We start from the raw sequence: 25,908 nt of genomic DNA, 5'->3' as shown, positions 1-25,908 counted from the left end.
TACATTTTGGAGGTATTTTTTGTCAATCACACATTTTTTTGATTGACGACTTTTTTCAGGAAGTTACGTCATTTGGATGAGACCTTGTTTCCTTTCTGACGGCCTTTAAAACATTTGCCAATTCGTTGCTGTAACGTACGCAATTCAGAAGATGTTTGTCTTTGTGCATATCCTCTCCTGAAGAAGCAACGAAACAGTGAGAATTCTACTACTGTCGAGAGAGAGTGATTTTGAGGATTGATTTTGTGACTTTGAGGAGACTATTCACACATTATTTCATTTTTTGCCAAGAACTTACGGTGATGCCTTTTGGGAAGCGGTATCTTCGGTATTTGAATACAAAGCTAAGTATTTCTTTGGCTACTTGATATGTGTTTTTTTACAAGTCTGATTCGCTTTGAATTACACCTTTTTAATTCTTCCGTTATGTAATTTTGTATCTATAGGGTTGCATTGATTCTATCTGTGCCCATTGTTCATTAAAATTATATTAACCCCACCCCGTTTTTTACGACAGACTGGTTTAGTTACTCCACTCTGTAGGTTTTTCGGTTGGTGGTGGTTGGCCCACGATTGTAGCCTATTTGGTGTGTCCACTTAGTTGGTACCCTTGGCTGATGAGGCCTTTTATTTAACTTACAGTATATCTGATTTTTCATAGAAGGCACAGATAAGTCTTGTAGCCTATCAAAGAGCATTCAGTACATCTTAGGTTCTTGTGTTTATTGAATGACAGGAGGTGGTGTTTGAGGTTAATAAAGACTGTTGTGCAGAGCACATGGTCTGTGGAAGGGTTACCATACTTGTGGAGACAAAAAAAGAGGACACACAAAAATAATGCTGCCCCTCCCCTAGCCTGTCCGCCTGCCCACCCACCCATCTGTCCAGAAACCCAGAAAAATGGGCAGCTGGTAAAAACTGCTCGGACCTCTGACAGGCCCCTGAAAAAGAGGATATGTCCGGGGGAGTCCGGACGTATGGTAGGCCTAGTCTTTGGCTGCCTTCACCCCTAACAGGACCCGTGAGGAGAAGGGGTGTCCTGGATAGGCCCAATAACCTAAGGCTGGATTAAGAGGAGGTTTTTGTCAATAAAAACATTAACTGTGGAGTGCAAGGAATGATCCGGGTGGAGTTAACCCAGCCTGGGAGCAGGAACAGGGAAGAGCCTGTTTGGTGCCAAAGCAGCAGCCCTAAGAAGTCTGGTTCTGATTGGAGACAGCTTGTTGCCAGGGCTGCCAAGAGGGGGGGGGGGGGGGGCAAGATTCCCCCAGGCCCGGCCTTCAAGGGGGGCCCGGACCGGGGTCTGTCTCTCTCCTGTTCCTGATGGGATCTGGGTGATCGCGTCCCGACAGGGGCAAGAGAGAGAAAACTCCGGCACCGGGCCCCCTTAGAGACTGGGGAGGAGCAGGCACAGGGCTTCAGGGCCTCTGGTTTGGCTGGTGGGGATCCCCAAGCCCTGCCAGCAGAAGCATTCCTCCATTGCTCTTCGCCGCATTGCCTGCCCTGGGAAAAGCAGACAATGCGGCGGCAGAGAACAGCGCTAGAAGAAAGCTTCTGCTAGGGGAGCATACCCTCGCCAGCTAAGGTATGTGGAATTGCAGTGGGGGGGGGGGCAGGGAGGTGGGGCAAAATGTGCCCCCTCTGTGCTCTGCCCCCCCCCCCCCCCAGTTTTGTGGTCTGGCTATGTGCGCTGTCCCGTGCCTGGCTCAGTTTCTCTGCGTCCTTGTTTGTTGCAAAAGTGCTGCAGGCTCAGCCTTGGATTATTCTGCCCAAAAGGATGGACTGGAGGAGCTGTAAATATGTAAATACCTTAGGATTTATAAATGGACTGTTAAATTACACCAAGAGTCTTGAACTGACACTTAACCACCTTTTCAGCAAGTTTACGGTTTGAACTGTTGTTAGTGAAAGAACTAGTATTACCAGAAATATGAAGTTTGGATAAACTGCCTGTTCCAGAGTTCAAGTAAAGTTCGTGTTGGGTTTATAAAACCTGGACTGGAATATTTCTGTGAGCGACAGTGAAGTTTATTTACTACTACTACTTATCATATTTACTTCCGGACTAACAAAGAAAAGATTAAAAGTGTGGCTTAAAACCTTATGGCCTATCGGAGTAAGTCCATCCCCAGCTGCGCCCAGATGAGAAGCAGAACTAAGACTTTTGCTGTGACCCGAACAGCTAGCTGGTGCCCGGAACTTTCTAGTCAGACCAGGGTTACATCTGTATAACCACACATTTTATTACTTGGATTTTGCTCACACCTTTTTTCAACATTAGCTCAAGCAGTGGCGTAGCTACAGGTGGGCCTGAGTGGGCAAAGACCCACCCATTCTTGGTTCAGGCCCACCCAGCGGTGGAACCTCACATAAACATCTGTCCTTCTCTGCGGCCTCCTGGTATCTACCCACCCATTGCTGAACCCCATCCCTTCCTGGTGTACCTTACATGCGTCCCCGGCACCTGCAGTGATTCAACTATTGCTGCCTGTGCCAGCCCTGCAGGCTTCCATTGGCCAGGTCCCACCCTTGTTTTCATCATTTCCTGTCTGGCAGGGCCGGCACAGACAGCAATAATTGAATCACTGCAGGCGCCAGGTATGCCAGGGAGGGACGGGGTTCAGCCGGGACGCTGTGGAGGAGAGATGTTGATGTAGGGTAGGTAAAAAATCTGTATTTTTTTAAATATCTCCAGGGGGGGGGGGGGGGGGGAGGGTTGTGGACTGCTGTGCTGTGGAAGGGCTCATCTAAGTTGGCTCTGGGCCCATCCAAAATATTGGGTATGACTACACCACTGAGCTCAAGGTGAGCTATATTCAGGTACACTGGGTATTTTCCTGTCCCTAGAAGGCTCACAATCTAAGGTTGTACCCAGTGGTGTGCTGGAGCAGCAGGGGCGTAGCCAGAAAACAGATTTTGGGTGGGCCTAGGCAAGAAGTGGGTGGGCATCAAGTGCTCTCCTCCCCCCCCCCCCCCCCCCCGACCACCACCACCACCACCAAAGAAATATCTCAGCTGGTGGGAAAACACTTCTTTCCACCTTGGCAGTCTGCAGCAGGCATTCGCTGAAAACTGAGTATGCGCAGGTGCCGGTATCATGGACAGTAGCGTTTTTGTTACCATCAGGGAGAAGTCTTCAGGTGGCAGAGCTTGAGATCCCCACCAGCTACCACTAAATGTGTGATACTGTTGGGTGGGCCTGAACCCTAAGTAGGTGGGCCCTGGCCCACCTAGGCCCACCTGTGGCTACGCCACTGTGGAGCAGGCTCTCACAGGCTCGCAAGAGCCGGTTGTTAAGTTTTTAAGAATTTTGGGAGCCGGTTGTTAAAGTAGGGCCCTCCATGGCTACTTTAAGAAGTGGCTCCCAAAATGTGGGCTTGGGCCCCCTGCTGAATTCTCTTTTCCTTTACTGGTGGGGATGCTGAGCCCCGCCAGCCATGTAAATAGACTACTGCTGCTCCCCGCTCTTTGTTTCCAGCTCTGAGCAGCAGGCTGGGACTTCTCAAGCATGTGAAAGAAGTTCCAGCATGCTGCTCAGAGCAAGATGTTGGGAGTGGTGGCAGTCCATTTATTGGCTGCCAGCAAAGGTATGCCTAGCGTGCCCGCACGAAGGGAGGGAGGAGAGAGAGGCAAGTTTTGCTCTCCGCCCACCCCACCCCCGGCCACTCCTGGCCCTTCCAACTGCAGAGCTGGCTACGTCTGGAGAAAGAGCCTGTTGTTAAAAATTTACCAGCACACCCCTGGTTGTACCTGAGACAATGGAAGGTTAAGATTATAAATATAAAAATCCAAAGCAGCAAAGAATCTCCCCTTAAGATTTAGGGCTCTATCAGTCAGTTAAAAGCTCACAAATGGATAAATAGATCACAAAAACCCTTGAAAGGAGGAAAGGCAGAGGCTTCACTGCATAACACAAGGATTTTATGGGGATCCCTTGAAGATGTGAGTTTCCTGCATAGCAACACATAGTCCTCCACAGAAGTACACAAAAGGTCCCATCAGAAAGCATCCCCGCTGCCCACAAGAAGAAGCTTCATCCCAGTACCACAGTTCATGTTCAGATTGGCTTCACGTGGATGGTGGGTGGGGGCCCAATGCGAGGAGCAATATACTCTTCCTCTCTCAGTAACCGCAGCAAGATCTGTTTCTTATTATTTGGCCACCGATAAATGTGTGTGTTCCGAAGCCAGGTAGGCACATGTACCTGTAAATAAGAAAAAAAAATGCACACAGCATAACTCTCCTATCTGTCATACTTCTGAACTGAAATCTTTGCATCTTCAGAACCTCCTGTGGGAATCAAACCACAAAAATCTGAAAACTTATAGTCAGTGTTGCCAGGTGGAAAATTTTTTTCCCACCCAATCCAGCGTGAAAACAGCCCAAAACCCGCCCAAACTCAAACCCCGCCCCTGACACCCCCACCCCCGCGTCATCACCCCCGCCCCCGCCGTCATCAACCCCGCCCCTGCCGTCACCGGCCCCGCCTCCCCCGTCATCGGCCCCGCCTCCTGTAGCCACCGCCATCTTGGTACACTCAAAACAATGTAATTGATAGGGAGACAAACTCCGCCTACTGGCTTCAGGCCGGATAATGGGCCAAGCACGCTCCTGCCATCTCCTGTTAATCAAACTTCCTTGATTCTCACTCACCTGCTTTGCATTGGGGAAGAGTACAGGGATGAATCTGAAGTTCATGCTTCCTTGCTCGATGAACTCAATCTGCATCTGAAATGACAAACGATAGGTTGAAAACTACCTCTGACAGGAACTGTTTCCTTTTTCTGATTGCCCAATGCTTACTCAAGTGTTTCTCCCTTGGTGTATTCCTATTGTCTGAATTAATGACACAGTGGAGCTCATTGCACTAGAAATTCCAGGGTTCCACCAGCAATCAAATGGCTCCAGGTTTCCATGTGTAGTATACTGAGGAGGACAGTGAGAAGAAGCAGGAGAAAGAGAGGACTGAAGGTGGTAGAGAAGGAAATAGAGTATCCATCCTTCTTCCCACTTCAGACTCTGAATATTTCTTGCTGATGCCTGGATATGGCCATCATACATAGTAACATAGTAGATGACGGCAGAAAAAGACCTGCACGGTCCACCCAGTCTGCCCAACAAGATAAACTCACATGTGCCATTTTTTTGTGTATACCTTACCTTGATTTGTACCTGTCTTTTTCAGGGCACAGACCATATAAGTCTGCCCAGCACTATCCCCACCTCCCAACCACCAGCCCCACCTCCCACCACCGGCTCTGGCACAGACCGTATAAGTCTCCCCAGCACTATCCCCACCTCCCAACCACCAGCCCCGCCTCCCACCACCGGTTCTGGCACAGACCGTATAAGTCTCCCCAGCACTATCCCCACCTCCCAACCACCAGCCCCACCTCCCACCACCGGCTCTGGCACAGACCGTATAAGTCTCCCCAGCACTATCCCCACCTCCCAACCACCAGCCCTGCCTCCCACCACCGGCTAAGCTTGTGGGGATCCCTTCCTTCTGAGCAGAATTCCTTTATGTTTATCCCACGCATGTTTGAATTCCGTTACCGTCATCATTCGGGGGAGAAGCACGTCGGTGTGGTGGGCACGAGCTGCAGGCCAACCTTAGATAACACCTCCTATTGAGGTGGGCAGTGCTGGGGTGGGTCACAACACCATGCCCACTGTCAGCAGATGAAGGCAGTATCGAGGTTGAGGTGCCAATCAGCGCCATTAGGCCTGGTGAAAGTTCTCAGCTCCTGGTTCTTGGACTCTATAAGTACATAAGTATTTCCATACTGGGACAGACCAAAGGCCCATCAAGCCTAGCATCCTGTTTCCAACAGTGGCCAATCCAGGTCACAAATACCTGGCAAGATCCCAAATGAAATGCCTATGAGCCCGGTGTTCAAAGAACTGTGCTGCTCCTGTGTCTGCAGTGCCTGAATGGGTGGGGCCAACAGGTGCAGCAGCAGTGATGGTGCCGAAGAGGGTGGGAGGGGCCAGGAGGGTTGGCCCAGATGTAGGTATCTGTGAGGGTGGGCAGGGCCGGCAGGCTCGGCCCTGATGAGGGCAGTGGCAAGGCCTGCATGCGCTGAGACAGGTCTTAATAGTGCTGGATGCAGCCAGGCCTCTCAATGTGTCCTCCGCTCAGAACAGGACCATTTCTGGGTTTCCAATGGCTAAGCAGTTGAGCAGGTGCAGCCAGGCCCCCCTGAAGTGTCTTCCACTCACTACAGGCCAATTTCTGGGTTCCCAGTGGCTGAGCAGTTGTGGTCAGGCCTCCCCCCCCCCCCCCCCCCGATATGTCCTCTGCCCAGGACAGGACCATTCCTGGGTTTCCAGTGGTTGAGTACTTGAGGAGACAATCTGGGGCTAAGGCAGGGAGCTCTATCCAGTAAGGGTAAGAATGTTTGATGTTTCCTTGGGGAGCCAGATAGCCTCTAGAGGACTTCATGATGGGGAAATCTGAAAGGCCAGAGAAAGGGCCTGGTGGCATCTGATTTGCAGCAGCCACAGCATTGGTGGACACCAGAGGAGGCCTGGTTGCGGAGCAGGCAGAGTTGTCATTACGAGTGTAGGGCTCAGTATAGCTTCGAGCGGGAACAGTGTCCTGGAGAGTGTCTCGCCTGTGCATCTGGGTGTTGAGACATGCGGCCATAAAGCAACCAGGCAGCCCTTGCATGTGGGCACAGAGATATGCGGCAATAGAACAAGCAGGCAGGATGAGGTGTGCTAGTCCTAGATCTCGGACACATACCTCTTGAGCCCAGAACCCTCATGTAGGTGCCCGCATCCAGGGCGCTTATTACAATTGGTGTTGGTAACCTGACAGCTGTTCCATTGATGTGTAAATTTGTGTGAGCAGATTAATCGTTCTTTGGTGGACAATTGAAAAATGCAACCATTGGGAACGGTAGAAAACTTAGACTGAAGCAGAAAGTGGGGTTGCCTGGACTCGCCCAGCAAGGGTATGTACTGCACATGCTCAGAGGGATTTGAGAAAAAAAAAATCTCTGTGAGCTATTTTGGAGGTCTTCCGGAGGGCGGAATCAGTTAAGTACCAATGTTCAGCACTTAAGTGGCCAGGGTATCCACATAAATGGGACCGCATCTTTATATGGCTGGTTAAGTACCTCCATATAAACTGGGTAGTCAATGCCTATCCAGGAATACCGCCAGTGACGGTCAGCAAAATGCTCGCTACTGCCAGATTAATATTTACCCCGTGAATTCTTTATTTATGTTCAGATTGAAGGGGAAATAACGGGGGATTAAGGAGGACACCTCCCTTAATCCCTCATGTACAGGGCTGGATGAAACGTGCACTTTCCAAGAACAGCTGTAAATCCCCATGTGGAAACATGAAGTGGGAAAACACATGTAGATTTTTTACCCCCCCCCCCCCCCCCCAGGAAATGTAGAAACCATGTCTTCAACCTGCCCCCTTACAGTTTCTACAATTGTTCTTTCTAAACCTGCCAATTACATGAGGGTGTTGTTTGCACTTAAAAATGGTGGAATTTCCACGTGAAATTGCAAATAAGGCCCAGACTGTCCTTCCCAAGATGACAAGGGGTGTTAGTGAAGGCAACATTTGTAAATTTTAACTTTATGCACCCCAGCCCATTGCTCTAACGACCAGGTCACTCCTCCTCCAAGCCAAGAGAATGAAAAGTCAATGCTGACCCCCCTCACCATTTTGTGAATGTACTTCGTGTGCAGACCATGCTTATCCTTGGTCAGGAGAGAGTCGTCTCCGTCAACATCCTGCAAGTACTTTGGGCTCAGGGCTATGATTATCATCACCGTCTTCTGTTAATAACAGAGAGAGAACAGTATCATTAGAAAAATCACAAGAGCAACTTCCTCATTCTGCTCCCTCTCTCGTGCACATGACACATGACGCTTCTTAACTACTACTACTACTACTATTTAGCATTTCTATAGCGCTTCAAGGCGTACGCAGCGCTGCACAAACATAGAAGAAAGACAGTCCCTGCTCAAAGAGTTTACAATCTAATAGACAAAAAATAAATAAAGTAATCAAATCAATTAATGTGAACGGGAAGGAAGAGAGGAGGGTAGGTGGAGGCGAGTGGTTACGAGTCAAAAGCAATGTTAAAGAGGTGGGCTTTCAGTCTAGATTTAAAGGTGGCCAAGGATGGGGCAAGACGTAGGGGCTCAGGAAGTTTATTCCAGGCGTAGGGTGCAGCGAGACAGAAGGTGCGAAGTCTGGAGTTGGCAGTAGTGGAGAAGGGAACGGATAAGAAGGATTTATCCATGGATTTATCCATGACCAAACTACTGTGAAGCAAAGCAAGTTACTGTTATTTTCCCTAAAAGTTTAAGCAATATTACCGATACTTTTCTGCCCAGACTGAGTTTATGGGAACCTGAGAGACAACAAATTACAGAAAATGTCTCTTATACCTGGCAATGATAAGAAGCATTCAGTTTCCTCACCCAAAAAGCCAATGCACTACCCCAAGGGTGTAGGAGACCACCACTTCACGGTGTTGAGGGTCTCTGTTGGGGATAGATGTTTAAGTTGTCCTGATGACATCTGGAGTGTATATAAATTAAAGACCCTCTCACTCTTCCCCACAATCCCATCCCTTCACAGGGCCCTGTGTCTCCCCAAGGTAGAAAGAAAAGGCTACACTGGAAAATATTCAAAGAGGTAGATTAATCTGTCTACTTGATTTAAAAACAAGACCCAAAGGAAGATTGAACACAAATTGGCTTTTCTTCCAATTGGTTAGAGGATGGTATACAGACTCAAATGAAAAATCAAGATAACAGATATCATCAATTTTGTTCTTTAAAATGGTAGAGACTACTATAAAGTACAAAATTACAGAGCATATTCAAAAGCATGGATTAATGAGACAAAGTCAACATGGATTTAGTAAAGGGAAATCTTGCCTCACCAATCTACTACATTTGTTTGAAGGGATGAACAAACATGTGGATAAAGGTGAGCCAGTGTATCTGGATTTTCAGAAGATGTTTGACAAAACATTCCAAAAGGATGGGCTCCACCTTAACCAGGGTGGGACCAGGCTGCTGGCAATGGCATTTACAAATAGAGATAAAGCAGCTTTAAAACTAGAGACTGGGGAAAGGCCAACAGTCGCTCAAAAGCGCATGGTTCGAAATAAGGTATGTTTTAAAGATATCACCAAAACAGGGACAATAGGGTATCCAGATAGTAAGGTTGCAAAAGAGACCGTAGTAGATCATGTGTCCTTAAATAAAAATAAAACTCAGACAAAAGATTGCAAATTAATACTGTCAAGCACTGACCATGATGTAAATAGGAACAACAAACATAGTTTGAAATGTCTATATGCGAATGCCAGGAGCCTAAGAAAGAAAATGGGAGAGTTAGAATATAATGCACTAAATGAAAAATTAGATATAATAGGCATCTCTGAGACCTGGTGGAAGGAGGATAACCAGTGGGACACTGTCATACTGGGGTACAAATTATATCGTAGTGAAAGGTTGATCGAATTGGTGGAGGAGTAGCATTGTATGTTAAGGAAGGCCTTGAATCAAAAAGAATGAAAATTCTGAAGGAAACAAAACACTTCTTGGAATCCCTATGGATTGAAATTCCACGTGTAAATGGGAAAAGGATAGTGATAGGAGTGTACTACCGTCCACCTGGCCAGGATGAACAGACGGATGTAGAAATGTTATCAGAAATTAGGGAGGCTAACAAACAGGGCAACATGATAAAAATGGGTGATTTCAATTACCCCGATATTGACTGGATAAATGTAACATCAGGGCATGCTAGGGAGGTAAAATTCCTTGACGAAATCAAGGACTGCTTTATGGAGCAGCTGGTATAGGAGCCGACAATAGAAGGAAAAATTCTAGACCTAGTCCTTAGTGGAGCACATGGTCTGGTGTGGGATTTAATCATGATGGGGCCACTTTATAATAGTGATCATAATATGATCAGATTTGATATTAGCTTTGGAGTAAGTATAAACAGGAAATCCAATACGTTAGCATTTAACTTTCAAAAAGGAGACTATGATAAAAAAATTAGAGGAGCAGCTGCAAGGGTCAAAAGTTTACATCAGGCATGGATGCTGTTCATAAATACCATCCTGGAAGCCCAGGCCAAATATATTCTGTGTATTAAAAAAGGAGGACGGAAGACCAAACGACAGCCGGCATGGTTAAAAAGTGAGGTGAAGGAAGCTATTAGAGCTAAAAGAAAATCCTTCAGAAAATAGAAGAAGAAACTTACTGAAAATTATAAGCAGCATAACGAATGTCAAGTCAAATGCAAAGCGCTGATAAGGAAGGCAAAAAGGGACTTTGAAAAAAAAGATTGCGTTGGAGGCAAAAACACATAGTAAACATGTTTTAGATATATTAAAAGCAAGAACCCAGCAAAAGAATCGGTTGGACTGCTATGTCCCGTCCCGGGTCCCTACCTGTGCTCCCGCGGCGGGGAGCGATGACCGACGGGGGCCGCGGGCTCCAGTGTGGCAGAGACAAGCCGCCGATGGGGCCAGCACTACCGCGGGTCGGCCCGAGGCTGGCGACCCGCGGGAGCGAACGCCGGCCTCGGGGAAGGGAAGGCGCCGGCCAAGATGGCGGCGCCGGCGTCGGCATCTCCCCGGCCCAAGCAGACCAGCCAGCAAGTCCCGCCCACTCGCGCCGGATTGGCGCGGGGAAGGAGAGACTCCGCCTGCTAGGCAGGTCCGCCAATCCAGGCGCTCCTTGCCTGTCAGGGCCGGAGGAATTGGCTCCTCTCCAGGGAGGGGATGGACTGGCGTGGGATTTAAACCATGGAACAAGAAGGGCCCAGCGCTTCCATTTCTAGTGTCAGGAGCCGACACAGTGGAGTGCGGAGCGTTGCCCTTCAGAGACTGTGTTTCCTTTCATGGCTAGCCATCCTTGCTGGCCACCCACAGAGACTGAGTCCATCTTCAAGCTAGCCGTCCTTGCTAGCCACCTTCAGAGACTGTGTTCCTCTTCAAGCTAGCCGTCCATGCTAGCCACCTACAGAGACTGTGTTCATCTTCAAGCTAGCCGTCCTTGCCAGCCACCTTCAGAGACTGTGGTCCTCTTCAAGCTAGCCGTCCATGCTAGCCACCTACAGAGACTGTGTTCATCTTCAAGCTAGCCGTCCTTGCTAGCCACCTTCAGACTGTGTTCCTCTTCAAGCTAGCCGTCCTTGCTAGCCACCTTCAGAGACTGTGTTTCCTTTCATGGCTAGCCGTCCTTGCTGGCCACCCACAGAGACTGAGTCCATCTTCAAGCTAGCCATCCTTGCCAGCCACCTTCAGAGACTGTGTTCCTCTTCAAGCTAGCCGTCCTTGCTAGCCACCTTCAGAGGCTGTGTTCCTCTTCCAGCTAGCCGTCCTTGCTAGCCACCTTCAGCGACTGTGTTCCTCTTCAAGCTAGCCGTCCTTGCTAGCCACCTTCAGAGACTGTGTTCCTCTTCAAGCTAGCCGTCCTTGCTAGCCACCTTCTGAGACTGTGTCCCTCTTCCAGCTAGCCGCCCTTGCTAACCACCTTCAGAGACGGTATTCCTCTTCCAGCTAGCCGTCCTTGCTAGCCTCCTTCAGTGACTGTATCCCGTTTCTGTGCTAGCCGTCCTTGCTAGCTGCCATTCCGAGACTGTGTTGCTGACTACCCGCCAGGCCGGCCGTCACCCCGCGGTTCCAGCAGTCCTGCTGGCCGCCTGCAGCTGGGGGCTCAACCCTCGGTGAACGGCGGTCGCCGCGGGTGAAGATTCGGGGTGCACGGCGGTCCTCGGAGGTCTTGCGGTCCTCCGGGAACCTAAGGGCTCACCAATCACCGAAACAGGACAGCTAGATGACCAAGGGTAACAGGGGAGATCAGGGAAGACAAAGCCATAGTGGAGAGATTAAATGAATTCTTTGCTTCGGTCTTCATCAAGGAAGATTCGGGAGAGATAGCGATGCCAGAAATGGTATTCAAAGCTGATGAGTCGGAGAAACTGAATGAAATTTTTATAAACCTAGATGATGTAATGGGGCAATCTTACAAATTGAAGAGCATCAAATCTCCTGGACCGGATGGTATTCATCCCAGAGTACTGATAGGATTGAAAAATGAACTGGTGGAACTATTGTTAGTAATATGTAATTTATCTTTAAAATCGAGTGTGGTACCGGAAGATTGGAGGGTAGCCCATGTAACGCTGATATTTAAAAAAGGTTCCAGAGGGGATCCGGTAAATTATAGACTAGTGAGCCTGATGTCGGTGCCAGGCAAAATGGTAGAGACTATTATAAAGAACAAAATTACAGAGCATATTCAAAAGCATGGATTAATGAGCCAAAGCCAACATGGATTTAGTGACTCGTAACCACTTGTAACCACTCGCCTCCACCTACCCTCCTCTCTTCCTTCCTGTTCACATTAATTGATTTGATTTGCTTACTTTATTTATTTTTTGTCTATTAGATTGTAAGCTCTTTGAGCAGGGACTGTCTTTCTTCTATGTTTGTGCAGCGCTGCGTATGCCTTGTAGCGCTATAGAAATGCTAAATAGTAGTAGTAGTAGTAGTAGAAATCTTGCCTCACATTTCTTGGAAGGGGTGAACAAACATATAGATAAAGGCGAGCTGGTTGATATTGTGTATCTGGATTTTCAAAAGGCGTTTGACAAAGTACCTCATGAAAGGTTCCAATTTAGTATGTTGTTATTTTTCCCCAGGTGTTTTTTCATCAGTTCTGCTCTCACTGGTTATTGCTGCACCTATACGTTTTCCTTTTCTATAACTGTTGTGTCAGGAGTATTGTGCTCCAATTGCTTGTCAGTTTGTATTTCAAGTCCCTTAAGCACACAGGCAAACAAATAAGAAGCAAGGCAGAAGTGCCACCCAGGCACACTAGCAAACAAAAGAAACAAGGCAGCAACTCCAGATGTCCTCACCTTCCTTATGAAGGCCTTCACTGATGATGTCATGACTACAGGAAAGAGGCTTGAAACACACTGAACACCAGAGTGAGGCTTGAAGGACACAGAATACTAGAGTGAGGCTTGAAACACAGAAGAAGTGGTAGCAGAGGCAACAATGCAAGGAAAAGACATTCTGGAGCCACCTCTGAGACTGACCACTGGAAGACAAGGTGAGACTGAAAGGAGGATCACGACCACAGTGGTGAAATTGAATGTGATACAAAGAGGACAGTGATGTTGACATTAGATGGTGCATCCATGATGCTTGGAAGACATGATCATGTGGCAGCAGTTTTGTATCACTCCAGTCCTCATCTGACAGAACACTGTTTTGCTCATGGTGAGGATTTAGGCATTGATGCCTCGATCAGAAGGCTTGCTAAACCTGAGAGGGAACGCATAGCGTGTTTCCCATCTTGGAAACTTTTGGCTTCTTTCATCTTTTCAGGGAAACTTTTGACCCTTCCTGTAAACATCTCCTTACAGATCCACTGAGACTCATTCTCTTGCCCCTAGAAGCTTGGATGTAGCTGCAGGGTGGACCAAATGAGCTCTTTGGATTATTTGATCTCTCTCTAGGATCTGATGGGCTAGTTCTGTACTCACATCACTCAGATAGCGTTCCATCCACTTGATGATATCAATGCCTTGTAATGAGTTCTCAAATATGTCAATCTGCAAGAGAGTAATTCAAGGATCACTGGTGAGGCTTATGGTTGATGGTTTGCCTAGGATATCAGGTAGGGGAGGGGAAGGGAAGAGATGCTAGGCTGTGGTGGGCCATGAAGGGTGAAGCTCATGGCTGATAGTTTGCCTAGGATGTCAGATTCCCTGTCCCCAGCCCCCAGCTTTGTATTCTATAAGATTACTTACCATAGTTTGAAATCCACAGCTGCGCAGAACATTCACAAGTTTCACGACCTCACTACCAGTGTCCAGTGAGTAGGTTATAAAGACTTTCCCTGTTACAACGAAGAGAGGTGGAAACACAGACTGTCGTATTCATGAAAGCTGCTTTGTATAGGAAGACAAATTATCTACCCATTGCTCTGCTTTCTCTCATCCAACATCCTGAGTCCCTAGATAAAGTGATTCTTAAGCTACGTCTATAAGTTTGCAAGAAGAACAGGCCTTGCTTTGTGTGATTCTGAGGTAGACAGAAACCCTGCACAGAGGCAAATCTCCTGGGATGGATCTGAGATCTACTGGTCCCAATACCCTTCTTTACTTTACCTTACTTTATTGGTTCTTATATCCCACATTCTCCAAACGGATTCAGTTAATGTGGCTAACAATTTAGAGGCAAAAACAATCGTAATGCTAGAGGTAATACTGCAAAAATTTAGAGGGAAGACAGTAATAGTGCTTAAGATATTACATTAATATTGCTAGCAAAGATAGTCTGGTATCGTGAACAGGTGATCTCGATACTAATACGTTCATACTGATCAATATGCTGGTTGATATAATAAACACTATTAATGCCTAACCAAGCATTCTTTGATTAATAGTAAACATACATAGTAAACATAGTAGATGACGGCAGAAAAAAGACCTGCACGGTCCATCCAGTCTGCCCAAGAAGATAAATTCATATGTGCTACTTTTTTATATGTACTGTCCTCTTCAGGGCACAGACCTTATAAGTCTGCCCAGCACTATTCCTGCTGCCCAACCACCAGCCCCAGCACAGACCGTATAAGTCTGCCCAGCACTAGTCCCGCCTCCCAACCACCAGCCCTAGCACAGACCGATAAGTCTGCCCAGCACTAGCCCCGCCTCCCACCACCAGCTCTGGCACAGACTGTATAAGTCTGCCCAGCACTATCCTTGCCTCCCACCACCGGCTCTGGCACAGACCCTATAAGTCTGCCCAGCACTATCCCCGCCTCCCAACCACCAACCCCGCCTCCCACCACCAGCTCTGGCACCCATTCTAGGCTAAGCTCCTGAGGATCTTTAGTAAGCAGTCTTATTTCTAGAATTATTCTTCTGATAGAAATGGCTTGAATAAATAGGATTTTACCGGTTTGTGAAAATGTAGGTAGTCTGTTATGTTCCTTAGATCTGCTGGTAGTCAGTTCCATAACTTACTTGCAAGGTAGGGGAATCCAGCTGTGTACATTGATTTGGACACCAGCTGGGGAGGTGAAGATGAAGAAACTTTCATGCTTCCCTTAAGGCGTTTCCCCATTGCTCTTCAATATCTTTCTTAGTCCATTGGCAACTGTTATCCAGGATCACAACATCAGGGCTTCCTACTATGCTGATGACATTTATTTATTTACTAGTAAAAAAGCCCCGTTTCTGATGCAAATGAAACGGGGGCTAGCAAGGTTTTCTTCTGTGTGCATGTGGTAGTGTGTGTGTCCCTGCCCTCTGCCCTCTCTCCCTTCCCCTGTGCTCTCTGTCCCCTCCCCCCCTCGGAGTCGAGTCCTTCAGTGTTGTTTCCTGCTGTGCTGTGTTTGTGTTACAGAGATAGTGAGGGCTTCTGCCCTCTCTCTCCTCCCCCCTCTGAGTCCTTCACTGTTACAGAGAGAGCGATTTGATTTCGTGCTTTGCTGTGTTTTCCTTCACTGTTTGTGTTACAGAGAGAGCGAGGGCGGGGCAGACACTCATGGGCAAACCGGATACCTCTCCCCCTTCACACTTCCGGCTGGAGGCTTCATTTAGAACGTTGGTGGTGCCTTTTATATAGAGAGATTACATTTATACCCAGCGCTTTCCCACTCAAAGCAGGTTCAATGCGGCTTACATAGTAACAGGGATTACAGAGTTTTGATGAAGAAAAATAAGTTAAGTTTAGTAGGATAATAAAAGAAACAGGTAGGTAGAGAAGGGGTAGGTATTCTCTTGCTTTCTCCCTACATCATCTATCTCTTTGAATATTGGACCTCTGCAAGACTGTTCAAAATCTGTATCACAATGGCTGCACTCACACAAACTAGTCTTAAACCCAGAAAAAACAACTGCATGCCGGATACCTGGTTATCGTTCACTTCCGTCATTAGTGCCCCATCTGCTTGACAAGGACATAGTTGCCTGTGCACTCCTTCTGCTATTTAGGGATACAATTAGACTCTCACCTTACTTTTGAAGAGCAAATTTTCCCAGTAATCCAACTAGGCTGTTTTGACACTTCATCAACTTTGTCCCCTTCAGGGTCTTCTAAGTCCTTCCGTGTTGCATACTCTTGTCTAAGCTATTTTCATCTCCTGTATGAACTATTGCAATTCAGTTTATGCAGATATTACCAAGCACAACCTGAAACGTCTACAATCCTTACGAAATATGGCTTCTCGTTTTCTACATCGTGCCAAAAAGATACAACTATGTCACTCCTTTACTACGCTCTCTGCACTGGTTACCTATTGAATTCTGTGAGCAATTTAAGATTCTTTGCTTGGCTTTTAAAGCCTATCACCTGGAATTCCTTTCTTACCATATACTCCAACACGGTCTTTGCGCTTGTTGGATGTAATTGACTTACTCTCCCTCCATTAAAGAATACCCATTATGAAAATACTTGAGTCTCAGCATTTTTCTACCTGGCCCAAGACTGTGGAACGAGTTACAAAAATATATTAGATCAGAATCCTTTTTTTTTTTTAATTTTAAATCCTGTTTAAAAATGTACTTTTATGAATTGGCTTATGGGCTGGTAAAGTCATGAATTCTTTTTTGAGTCATTAGGGCTGAATGAATAGAAGGCACTCTGCTTGTCAGTTCTCTTTCTCTCTATACCTTGTTTTAATCCTTTTTCTACACCCTCCTGAGTGATTGTGTTAACTGTCCTACCCAAGTAATGGCGTTCTTTTCCTAAACTGAGTAATGCTTTTGTATGCAACTGTAAACCACTTACATACATAACTACATAAGTGTTGCCATACTGGGACAGAGTAAAGGTCCATCAAGCCCAGCATCCTGTTTCCAACAGTGGCCAATCCAGGGCACAAATACCTGGCACGATCCCAAAAAAGTACAAAACATTTTATACTACTTATCCCAGAAATAAGCAGTGGATTTTCCCCAAGTCCATTTAATAATGGACTTTTCCTTTAGGAAGCCGTCCAACCCTTTTTAAACTCTGCTAAGCTAACCGCCTTTACCAGAGTTTAATTACACGTTGAGTGAAGAAAACTTTTCTCTGATTCCTTTTAAATTTACTACATTGTAGCTTCATCGCATGCCCCCTAGTCCTAGTATTTTTGGAAAGCGTGAACAGACGCTTCACATCTACCTGTTCAACTCCACTCATTATTTTATAGACCTCTATCATATCTCCCCTCAGCCGCCTTTTCTCCAAGATGAATCGCCCTAGCCGCTTCAGCCTTTCCTCATAGGGAAGTTGTCCCAACCCCTTTATCATTTTCGTCGCCCTTCTCTGTACATTTTCTAATTCTACTTTGAGATGCAGTGACTAAAACTGCACACAGTACTCAAGGTGCGGTTGCACCATGGAGCGATATAAAGGCATTATAACATCCTCGTTTTTATTTTCCATTCCTTTCTGAATAATACCTAACATTCTATTTGCTTTCTTTGCCACCGCAGCACACTGAGCAGAAGGTTTCAACGTATCATCAGCAATGACTCCTAGATCCTTCTCCTGGTCGGTGACTCCTAATGCGGAACCTTGCATCACGTAGCTATAGTTTGGGTTCCTCTTTCCCACATGCATCACTTTGCACTTGCTCACGTTAAACCTCATCTGCCATTTGGATGCCCAGTCTCCCAAGGTCCACTTGTAATTTTTCACAATCCTCTCATGATTTAACAACTTTGAATAACTTTGTGTCATTGGCAAATTTAATTACCTCACTAGTTACTCCCATCTCTAGGTCATTTATAAATATGTTAAAAAGCAGTGGTCCCAGCACAGAGCCCTGGGGAACCCCACTAACTACCCTTCTCCATTGAGAATACTGACCATTTAACCCTACTCTCTGTTTTCTATCCTTTAACCAGTTTTTAATCCACAATAGAACACTACCTTCTATCCCATGACTTTCCAATTTCCTCTGGAGTCTTTCATGAGGTACTTTGTCAAATGCCTTTTGAAAATCCAGATACACAATATCGCCCGGCTCACCTTTATCCACGTTTGGTCACCCCTTCAAGATTTCCCGTCACTAAATCCATGTTGGCTTTGTCTCATTAGTCCATGCTTATGCATATGCTCTGTAATTTTTTTCTTTATAGTAGTCTCTACCATTTTGCCCGGCACTGACGACAGGCTCACTGGTCTGTAATTTCCCGGATCACCTCTGGAACCCTTTTTAAAAATCGATGTTACACTGGTCACCCTCCAATCTTCTGGTACCATGCTTGATTTTAAAGATAAATTACATAGTACTAACAATAGTTCTACAAGTTCATTTTTCAATTCTATCAATACCCTGGGATGTATATCATTTGGTCCTGGTGATTTGCTACTCTTCAATTTGTCAAATTCAGTTTCTCTGGCACCGGTATGTCTCCCACATCTTCCTCGGTGAAGACCGAAGCCAAGAACTCATTTAATCTCTCCACTATGGCCTTGTATTCCCTGAGTACCCCTTTTCCCCATGTTTATCTAGTTGTCCAACCGATTGTTTTGCTGGCGTCTTGCTTTAAGATAACTAAAAAAGTTTTTACTATGATTTTTACCTCCAATGCAATCTTCTTTTCAAAGTCTCTCTTTGCCTTCCTTATCAACGCTTTGCATTTGACTTGCCATTCCTTATGCTGTTTCCTATTATTTTCAGTTGGAAACTTCTTCCATTTTCTGAAGGATTTTCTTTTAACTCTAATAGCTTCCTTTACCTTATTTTTTAACCATGTCAGCTGTCGTTTGGTCTTCCTTCCTCCTTTTTAATACACAGAATATATTTGGCCTGGGCTTCCAGGATAGTATTTGAGAATAGCATCCACGCCTGATGTAAATTTTCGACCTTCGCAACTGCTCCTCAAAGTTTTTTTTTCACCATTCTTCTCATTTTATCATAGTCTCCTTTTTGAAATTTAAATGCTTATTGGATTTCCTGTGTGTACTTACTCCGAAGCTTATATCAGATCTGATCATGTTATGATCACTGTTATCAAGAGGCCCCAGCATCATTACCTACTACTATTTGACATTTCTAAAGCGCTACTAGGGTTATGCAGCGCTGTACAATTTAACATAGAAGGACAGTCCCTGCTCAAAGGAGCTTACAATCTAAAGGACAAATGTACAGTCAGTCAAATAGGGGCAGTCTAGATTTCCTGAAAGGTATAAAGGTTAGGTGCCAAAAGCAACATTGAAGAGGTGGGCTTTGAGCAAGGATTTGAAGATGGGTAGGGAGGGGGCTTGGCGTAAGGGCTCAGGAAGTTTATTCCAAGCATAGGGTGAGGCGAGGCAGAATGAGCGGAGCCTGGAGTTGGCGGTGGTGGAGAAGGGTACTGAGAGGAGGGATTTGTCCTGTGAGCGGAGATTACAGGTGGGAACGTAAGGGGAAATGAGGATAGAGAGGTAATGAGGGGCTGCAGACTGAGTGCATTTGTAGGTAAGAAGGTGAAGCTTGAACTGAATGCGGTATCTGATCGGAAGCCAGTGAAGTGACCTGAGGAGAGGGGTGATATGAGTATATCGGTTGAGGCGGAATATACCTCCTGCACCAGATCATTCACTCCACTAAGAACTAGGTTTAGAATCCTTCAGCTTCTGCCTCCTTTTCTTCCTTTTCTGAAATCACTGAAGAGGAAACTGTACATTTTCTTTCCTCCCCAAAACTAACTACCTGTTCCTCTGATCCTATTCCCACCCATCTACTTAGCACTATCTTTCCTTCTGTCATCCGTTTTATCTATCATATCCTCAGTCTTTCACTTCCCACTGTGACTGTTCCTGATGCCTTCAAACATGCCATAGTTACACCACTCCTCATAAAACCTTCATTGGACCCTACCTGTCCTTCCAACTATCTCCCCATCTCCCTCCTTCCTTTCCTATCCAAGATACTTGAACGTGCCGTTCACCGCCGTTGCCTTAACTTTCTTTCAGCTCAAGCTATTCTTGATCCACTTCAACCTAGCTTTCGCCCTCTACATTCAACTGAAACATCCCTTACTGAAGTCTCCAGTGACCTCTTCCTGGCCAGATCCAGAGGTCTCTATTCTATCCTCATCCTTCTCGATCTATCTGCTGCTTTTGACACTGCTGATCACCGCCTACTCCTTGATACACTTGTTCTTTCCTGGTTCTCTTCTTATCTCTCCCATCGTACTTTTCGTGTATACTCTGGTGGATCCTCCTTCACTTCTATCCCACTATCAGTTGATGTACCTCAAGGATCTGTCCTGGGACCTCTTCTTTTCTCCATCTATACTTCTTCCCTTGGTACCAGAGGCGTAGCCAGACACCCAATTTTGGGTGGGCCTGGCCCAAGATGGGTGGGCAGAAGAACACCATCTTGTCCCACAAGTGATTTGGTCTGTCCCCCTCTTGCCTGCATGCCATATGGTCTCTCAAGCATCTTCCCTCCCCCACATACCTTTTAAATAGCAGATTTTCACTGGCAGCGAATAGCAACTAATACACACTGCTTATGTTAGCCCCACAGCTTTCTCTCTGATGCAATTTCCTGTTTCCGCATAGGCGGGAATACATCAGAGGGAAGGCTGTGGGGCCAGTGTGAACAGTATGTATCAGTCGCTGCTCACTGCAGGTGAAGATATGCTATTTACAAGGTATACAGGAGGGAGAGTAGTTGGGAGTTTTCGGCTGATGGGGCTTGGGGATCCCTGCCAGCTACATCATAGATGTGCTGCTACTGGGTGGGTCTGGGCCCACTCAGGCCCACCTTTGGCTACGCCACTGCTTGGTACTCTTATTTATTTATTTATTTATTGCATTTGTATCCCACATTTTCCCACCTATTTGCGGGCTCAGTGTGGCTTACAATACATTGTGAATGATGGAAATACAGTGTGTTACAGTACGATTGTGGGTTACATTGTGAGGAGTTATGGAAAGACAAAATCAAGTCAAAAATCGTTAGGGCGTAGAAACCATGGGATGTTACAATGGGGAAAAGATAAGGCGATAGAACAATATCAAGAGAACATAGGTTATAACATTTTATCTGTGGGTGGAGTTTGAAGTGAGGTAAAAATACGGGGTAAGAGAAATTCAGAAGGGAGTGTATTGATGCATTTCTATCAGTGTGTATGGGCTTCATTTGTTTTGATCCTTGCAATAAATTTTCTCAAAGAGATGAGTCTTCAATTGTTTGCGGAAGTCGGTCAATTCGTAGATCATTTTCAGGTTGCGTGGTAGTGTATTCCAGAATTGCGTGCTCATATGCGTACTCTGATCTCATCCCATGGTTTTCAGTATCACCTTTACGCTGATGACTCCCAGATCTACCTCTCCACACCAGAAATTTCAGCAAGAATCCAAGCCCAAGCATACCTGTCTGACATTGCTGCCTAAGTACCTCTCCACTCTCATCTCTCCCTACACTCCTTCCCGGGAACTCCGTTCACTGGGTAAATCTCTCTTATCTGCTCCCTTCTTCTCCACTGCTAACTCCAGACTCCGTTCCTTTTATCTTGCTGCACCATATGCCTAGAATAGACTTCCTGAGCCAGTACGTCAAGCTCCATCTCTGGCCGTCTTCAAATCTAGCCTAAAAGCCCACCTTTTTGATGCTGCTTTTAACTCCTAACCCCTATTCACTTGTTCAGTACCCATGTCTGTTTATCCCTTATTTGTCCTGTTTGTCTATCCTGATTAGATTGTAAGCTCTGACGAGGAGGGACTGTCTCTTCATGTCCAAGTGCTGCGTACGTCTAGTAGCGCTGTAGAAATGATAAGTAGTAGTTGTACTGGTTTAATTTCTGGGGAACGGCCTGGAAAGCAGACTTCAGAGCAGCAGGGGTGCTCAGCTCCAGTCCCTTCCTTCCAGGTAGCCAGCCATGGAACATGTTTCTGGTAGCTAATTAATCTTAACAAAAGTATCTGTGCTTTTGAAAAAGGGTGGAGGGTTCATTAGAACTTGTGTTCCATGATGGTTCTCAGTGCTTAATGCCGCTTTGAATCCTTTTATGGAATTTAGCGGAATATAAGATTTAAATAGAAATAGTGAGATTTGGGGGGTGATTTTCTGGTGTTCTACATTTTGGTATACGTTTGCATTTTTCTTTTTATTATGTTTTGGTTTCTTTTTATTTATAGATTGTACAGGACTTCGGACAACCTCTTTGAGACTAGGAAATGGTCTAAAAGTCTAAACATAAATGAATCCTGCTCAGAAGGAATGGATCCTAAGGAGCTTAGACGAGATTGGGTGGCAAAGCCGGTGGCGGGAGACGGAGATGGTGCTGGGCAGACTTATACGGTCTGTGCCAGAGCCGGTGGTGGGAGGCGGGGCTGGTGGTTGGAAGGCGGGGATAGTGCTGGGCAGACTTATACGGTCTGTGCCAGAACCGGTGGTGGGAGGCGGGGCTGGTGGTTGGGAGGCGGGGATAGTGCTGGGCAGACTTATACGGTCTGTGCCAGAACCGGTGGTGGGAGGCGGGGCTGGTGGTTGGGAGGCGGGGATAGTGCTGGGCAGACTTATACGGTCTGTGCCAGAACCGGTGGTGGGAGGCGGGGCTGGTGGTTGGGAGGCGGGGATAGTGCTGGGCAGACTTATACGGTCTGTGCCAGAGCCGATGATGGGAGGCGGGGCTGGTGGTTGGGAGGCGGGGATAGTGCTGGGCAGACTTATACGGTCTGTGCCAGAGCCGATGATGGGAGGCGGGACTGGTGGTTTGGAGGCGGGGATAGTGCTGGGCAGACTTATACGGTCTGTGCCAGAACCGGTGGTGGGAGGCGGGACTGGTGGTTGGGAGGCGGGGATAGTGCTGGGTAGACTTATACGGTCTGTGCTCGGAAAAGGACAGGTACAAATCAAGGTAAGGTATACACATGAGTTTATCTTGTTGGGCAGACTGGATGGACCGTGCAGGTCTTTTTCTGCCGTCATCTACTATGTTACTATGAATGGAAAGGGATGGGACAGTAGCATGAAATAATTCCTCTTGGAGTTATGAGGGCAAATTTTAAATCTGTTTTGAAAATTAAGTGCAAAACATTCTGTCTGAGCCCCACTGAAGCACTGTTACAGTTCCCCAACCCAGAACCCACTGTATGACTTAACTATTCGACACTAAAAAGCAGACTTACTGCCTGAGTGCCATTCTCTACCTTATACGGGACTGTCTGTATTCTTATGCTATTAGTTCAGAAGCATCTCACACCTCTAAGCCCCTCTATATGAGAACCAAGAATCCCAGTCTAGCTATTGAAATAAGAAAGCGACGTTGTAAAACCACAGAAATCGCAACTTACGCAGTTCTTCTGGTAAATTACTCATTCTCAATGTTCCCTTGAAAGATCCGGGACCAGCAGGGACGGGGTTCGGGAGACAGTGACAGGGCTGGCTGTGCTGCCTGCACACCTGCAGGGGGTCTGCCATACTGGGGATGCGTTTCTGCTGTTGATTCCTGGAGAGAAGCAAACCAGTGACAATTAGGATACGCAGTGACATAAGGTGCTGCGCAGACGGAGCACGGGTATAACCAAATGTGGTATTTTAGATGGGCACAAAATCCCCCCCCTCCCCAACTCAATAAATACCTGAACTGGCAAGGATCTCAAGCTCCACCAGCTGAAGACAGCAGCTGGAACACGCCCATACTACTCCCTATGTCATGTGGTGCCACCACCACCACCACCCCCACCCCCATGCATGTGCAAAAACTGAGCATGTGAGGAAGGAGGGCTGGCACAGTAGCAGCACATAGAGAGTATTATTTCAATCTGGCATTTATAATCTTCTTCAACCTCAAGTTCAAGGTGGAGAACAATTACACTGTATGAACAGATGCTTTCTCTGTCCCTAAGAGCTCACAACCTAAGTTTTTGTACATGCAACGGAGGGTTAAGTGACTTGCCCAAGGTCACAAGGAGCTGCAATGGGACTCAAACCCAGTTCTCCAGGATTAATGTCCACTGCACTAACCACTAGGCTATTCTTCCACTAGCAACATTCCATGTAGAATCTCAAATAGTAGCAACAGAATCTCAAATAGTAGCAACATTCCATGTTCCAGGGATTCCAGAATCTTGCTATTCCTTGGGGTTCTACATGGAATGTTGCTACTCTTTGAGATTGTTAATGAGACTTGACATACTGCCTTTCTGTGGTTTTTGCAACTACATTCAAAGCGGTTTACACAGTATATACAGGTACTTATTTTGCACCTGGGGCAATGGAGGGTTAAGTGACTTGCCCAAGGTCACAAGGAGTTGTAGTGGGAACTGAACCCAGGATGCCAGGATCCAAGTTTGCTCCACTAACCGTTAGGCCCCTCACAGGATGGGAATGTTCTGCCCGCGGGCTGCAGAGCACAGGACTGTTCCAGCTGCTGGAAGAGGCCCCCTGCAGCTGGCAGGCCTTGGGGTTTCCCCACCAGTCTTAAAAAGGGTTCCACGATTTTTGGTGGGTCCTAACCCAAAGTGGGTGGGCGCAACCATGTCTACGCCACTGAGATGGAGGGAGAGTCATCAGTGTAGGGTGTGGTGGTGCTTAGTCAGTTTTATCAAACAGTGGAAGAAAGAGAATGTGAATGCCTTTATTTGGTTACTGAACCCTTTACTAGGCACGCTGTCAGCTGTTTGTCCCCCTGGAAAGACGGGAGGTGTCAATTCTCTCCCAGGATCCCCCTCAGTCTCTGCATCTCTACCTATCCTGAGTAGATGCAGATTCAGCACAGACACAACATCCGTGCAGGACTCATAAATAGTGGAGGAACATTTCCTGAGGATCAGATGCCCTGCTTTAACATACAGGCAACCTAAGCATAATTAACACACAGGATAAACCCGTGGAGAGTAATTTTACAATGGACAGAAATAGTGGATGGATTGAAAGCCGTATTTTATGAATCACAGACTCAAGAATCACAGACTGAAGAAAAATGTCAGGAAGTATTCTTTCATGGAGAGGGTGGTGGATACTTGGAATGCCCTCCCGCGGGTGGTGGTGGAGATGAAAACGGTAACGGAATTCAAACATGCGTGGGATAAACATAAAGGAATCCTGTTCAGAAGGAATGGATCCTCAGAAGCTTAGCCGAGATTGGGTGGCAGAGCCGGTTGGGGGGGGGGGGGGGCTGGCGGTTGGGAGGCGGGGCTAATGCTGGGCAGACTTCTACGGTCTGTGCCCTGAAAATGGCAGATACTAATCAAGGTCAGTTATACACAAAAAGTAGCACATGTGAGTTTATCTTGTTGGGCAGACTGGATGGACCGTGCAGGTCTTTTTCTGCCGTCATCTACTATGAATCACAGGCTCAATGTTCAGAAGCTTTTATCTGGGTCTGGGATATTCCTGATAGTACCTCTGAATATGAAGGGTGAGGTGAGAGAATCAGGTGGACCTGAAACTGATTTGGATAGTGACAACATTCATTCTGGTGAGCGTAGCCGCCGAGAGGGGGGGCAGGGGGGGCCACAATTCCCCGGGCCCGGGCCTCCAAGGGAGGGAGGGAAGGAGGGCCGAAGGGAGGCGTTCTGCTGCCTGCAGTGCTGCTTTCACAGAGGTGAGTGCGATTTCAATGCAGGGGGCCCGGTCCGGTGGCGAACGGAGGGGGGGAGCGGCGGCAGCAACCTCAGGGAGGGAGGGAGCAGTGGCTGTGGTGACCTCGGGGGGGGGTGGAGGGGGGGAGCGGTGGCGACCCTGGGGGTGGCAGGGTGGCAGGGGCGGGGCCCCGGGGGCGGCCTTCCCCAGGCCCGGCCCAGTCTCTCTGCGGCCTGCTGGTGAGACCTCTTTTAAAATATTGTGTACAAGTCTGGAGATGCACCTTCAAAAAGATATAAACAGGATGGAGTTGGTCCAGAAGGCGGCTACTGAAATGGTCAGTGGTCTTTATCATAAAGCGAATGG

The 25,908-nt window shown here is 47.0% G+C and overlaps 1 protein-coding gene across 1 annotated transcript in view; it reads right to left on the bottom strand.

Moving 5' to 3' along the window:
- Positions 1-3,973: 3,973 nt before the first annotated feature.
- The window catches only part of LOC115458732 (adapter protein CIKS-like), a 45,587-nt gene continuing 23,652 nt past the window's right edge, over positions 3,974-25,908 (bottom strand). Inside the window, exons 4-9 of the mRNA XM_030188556.1 lie at positions 23,310-23,464; positions 13,826-13,914; positions 13,559-13,627; positions 7,687-7,803; positions 4,654-4,728; positions 3,974-4,204 (exon numbers count right to left, since the gene is read on the bottom strand). Of these exons, the coding sequence (XP_030044416.1) occupies positions 4,058-4,204; positions 4,654-4,728; positions 7,687-7,803; positions 13,559-13,627; positions 13,826-13,914; positions 23,310-23,464 (652 nt within the window). The 3' untranslated portion in view covers positions 3,974-4,057. The remainder of the gene's footprint in view (positions 4,205-4,653; positions 4,729-7,686; positions 7,804-13,558; positions 13,628-13,825; positions 13,915-23,309; positions 23,465-25,908) is intronic.

The sequence above is a fragment of the Microcaecilia unicolor genome, unplaced genomic scaffold, assembly GCF_901765095.1.
Source record: "Microcaecilia unicolor unplaced genomic scaffold, aMicUni1.1, whole genome shotgun sequence".
Taxonomy (NCBI): Eukaryota; Metazoa; Chordata; class Amphibia; order Gymnophiona; family Siphonopidae; genus Microcaecilia; species Microcaecilia unicolor.
This window is presented reverse-complemented; position numbering and strand designations above follow the sequence as displayed.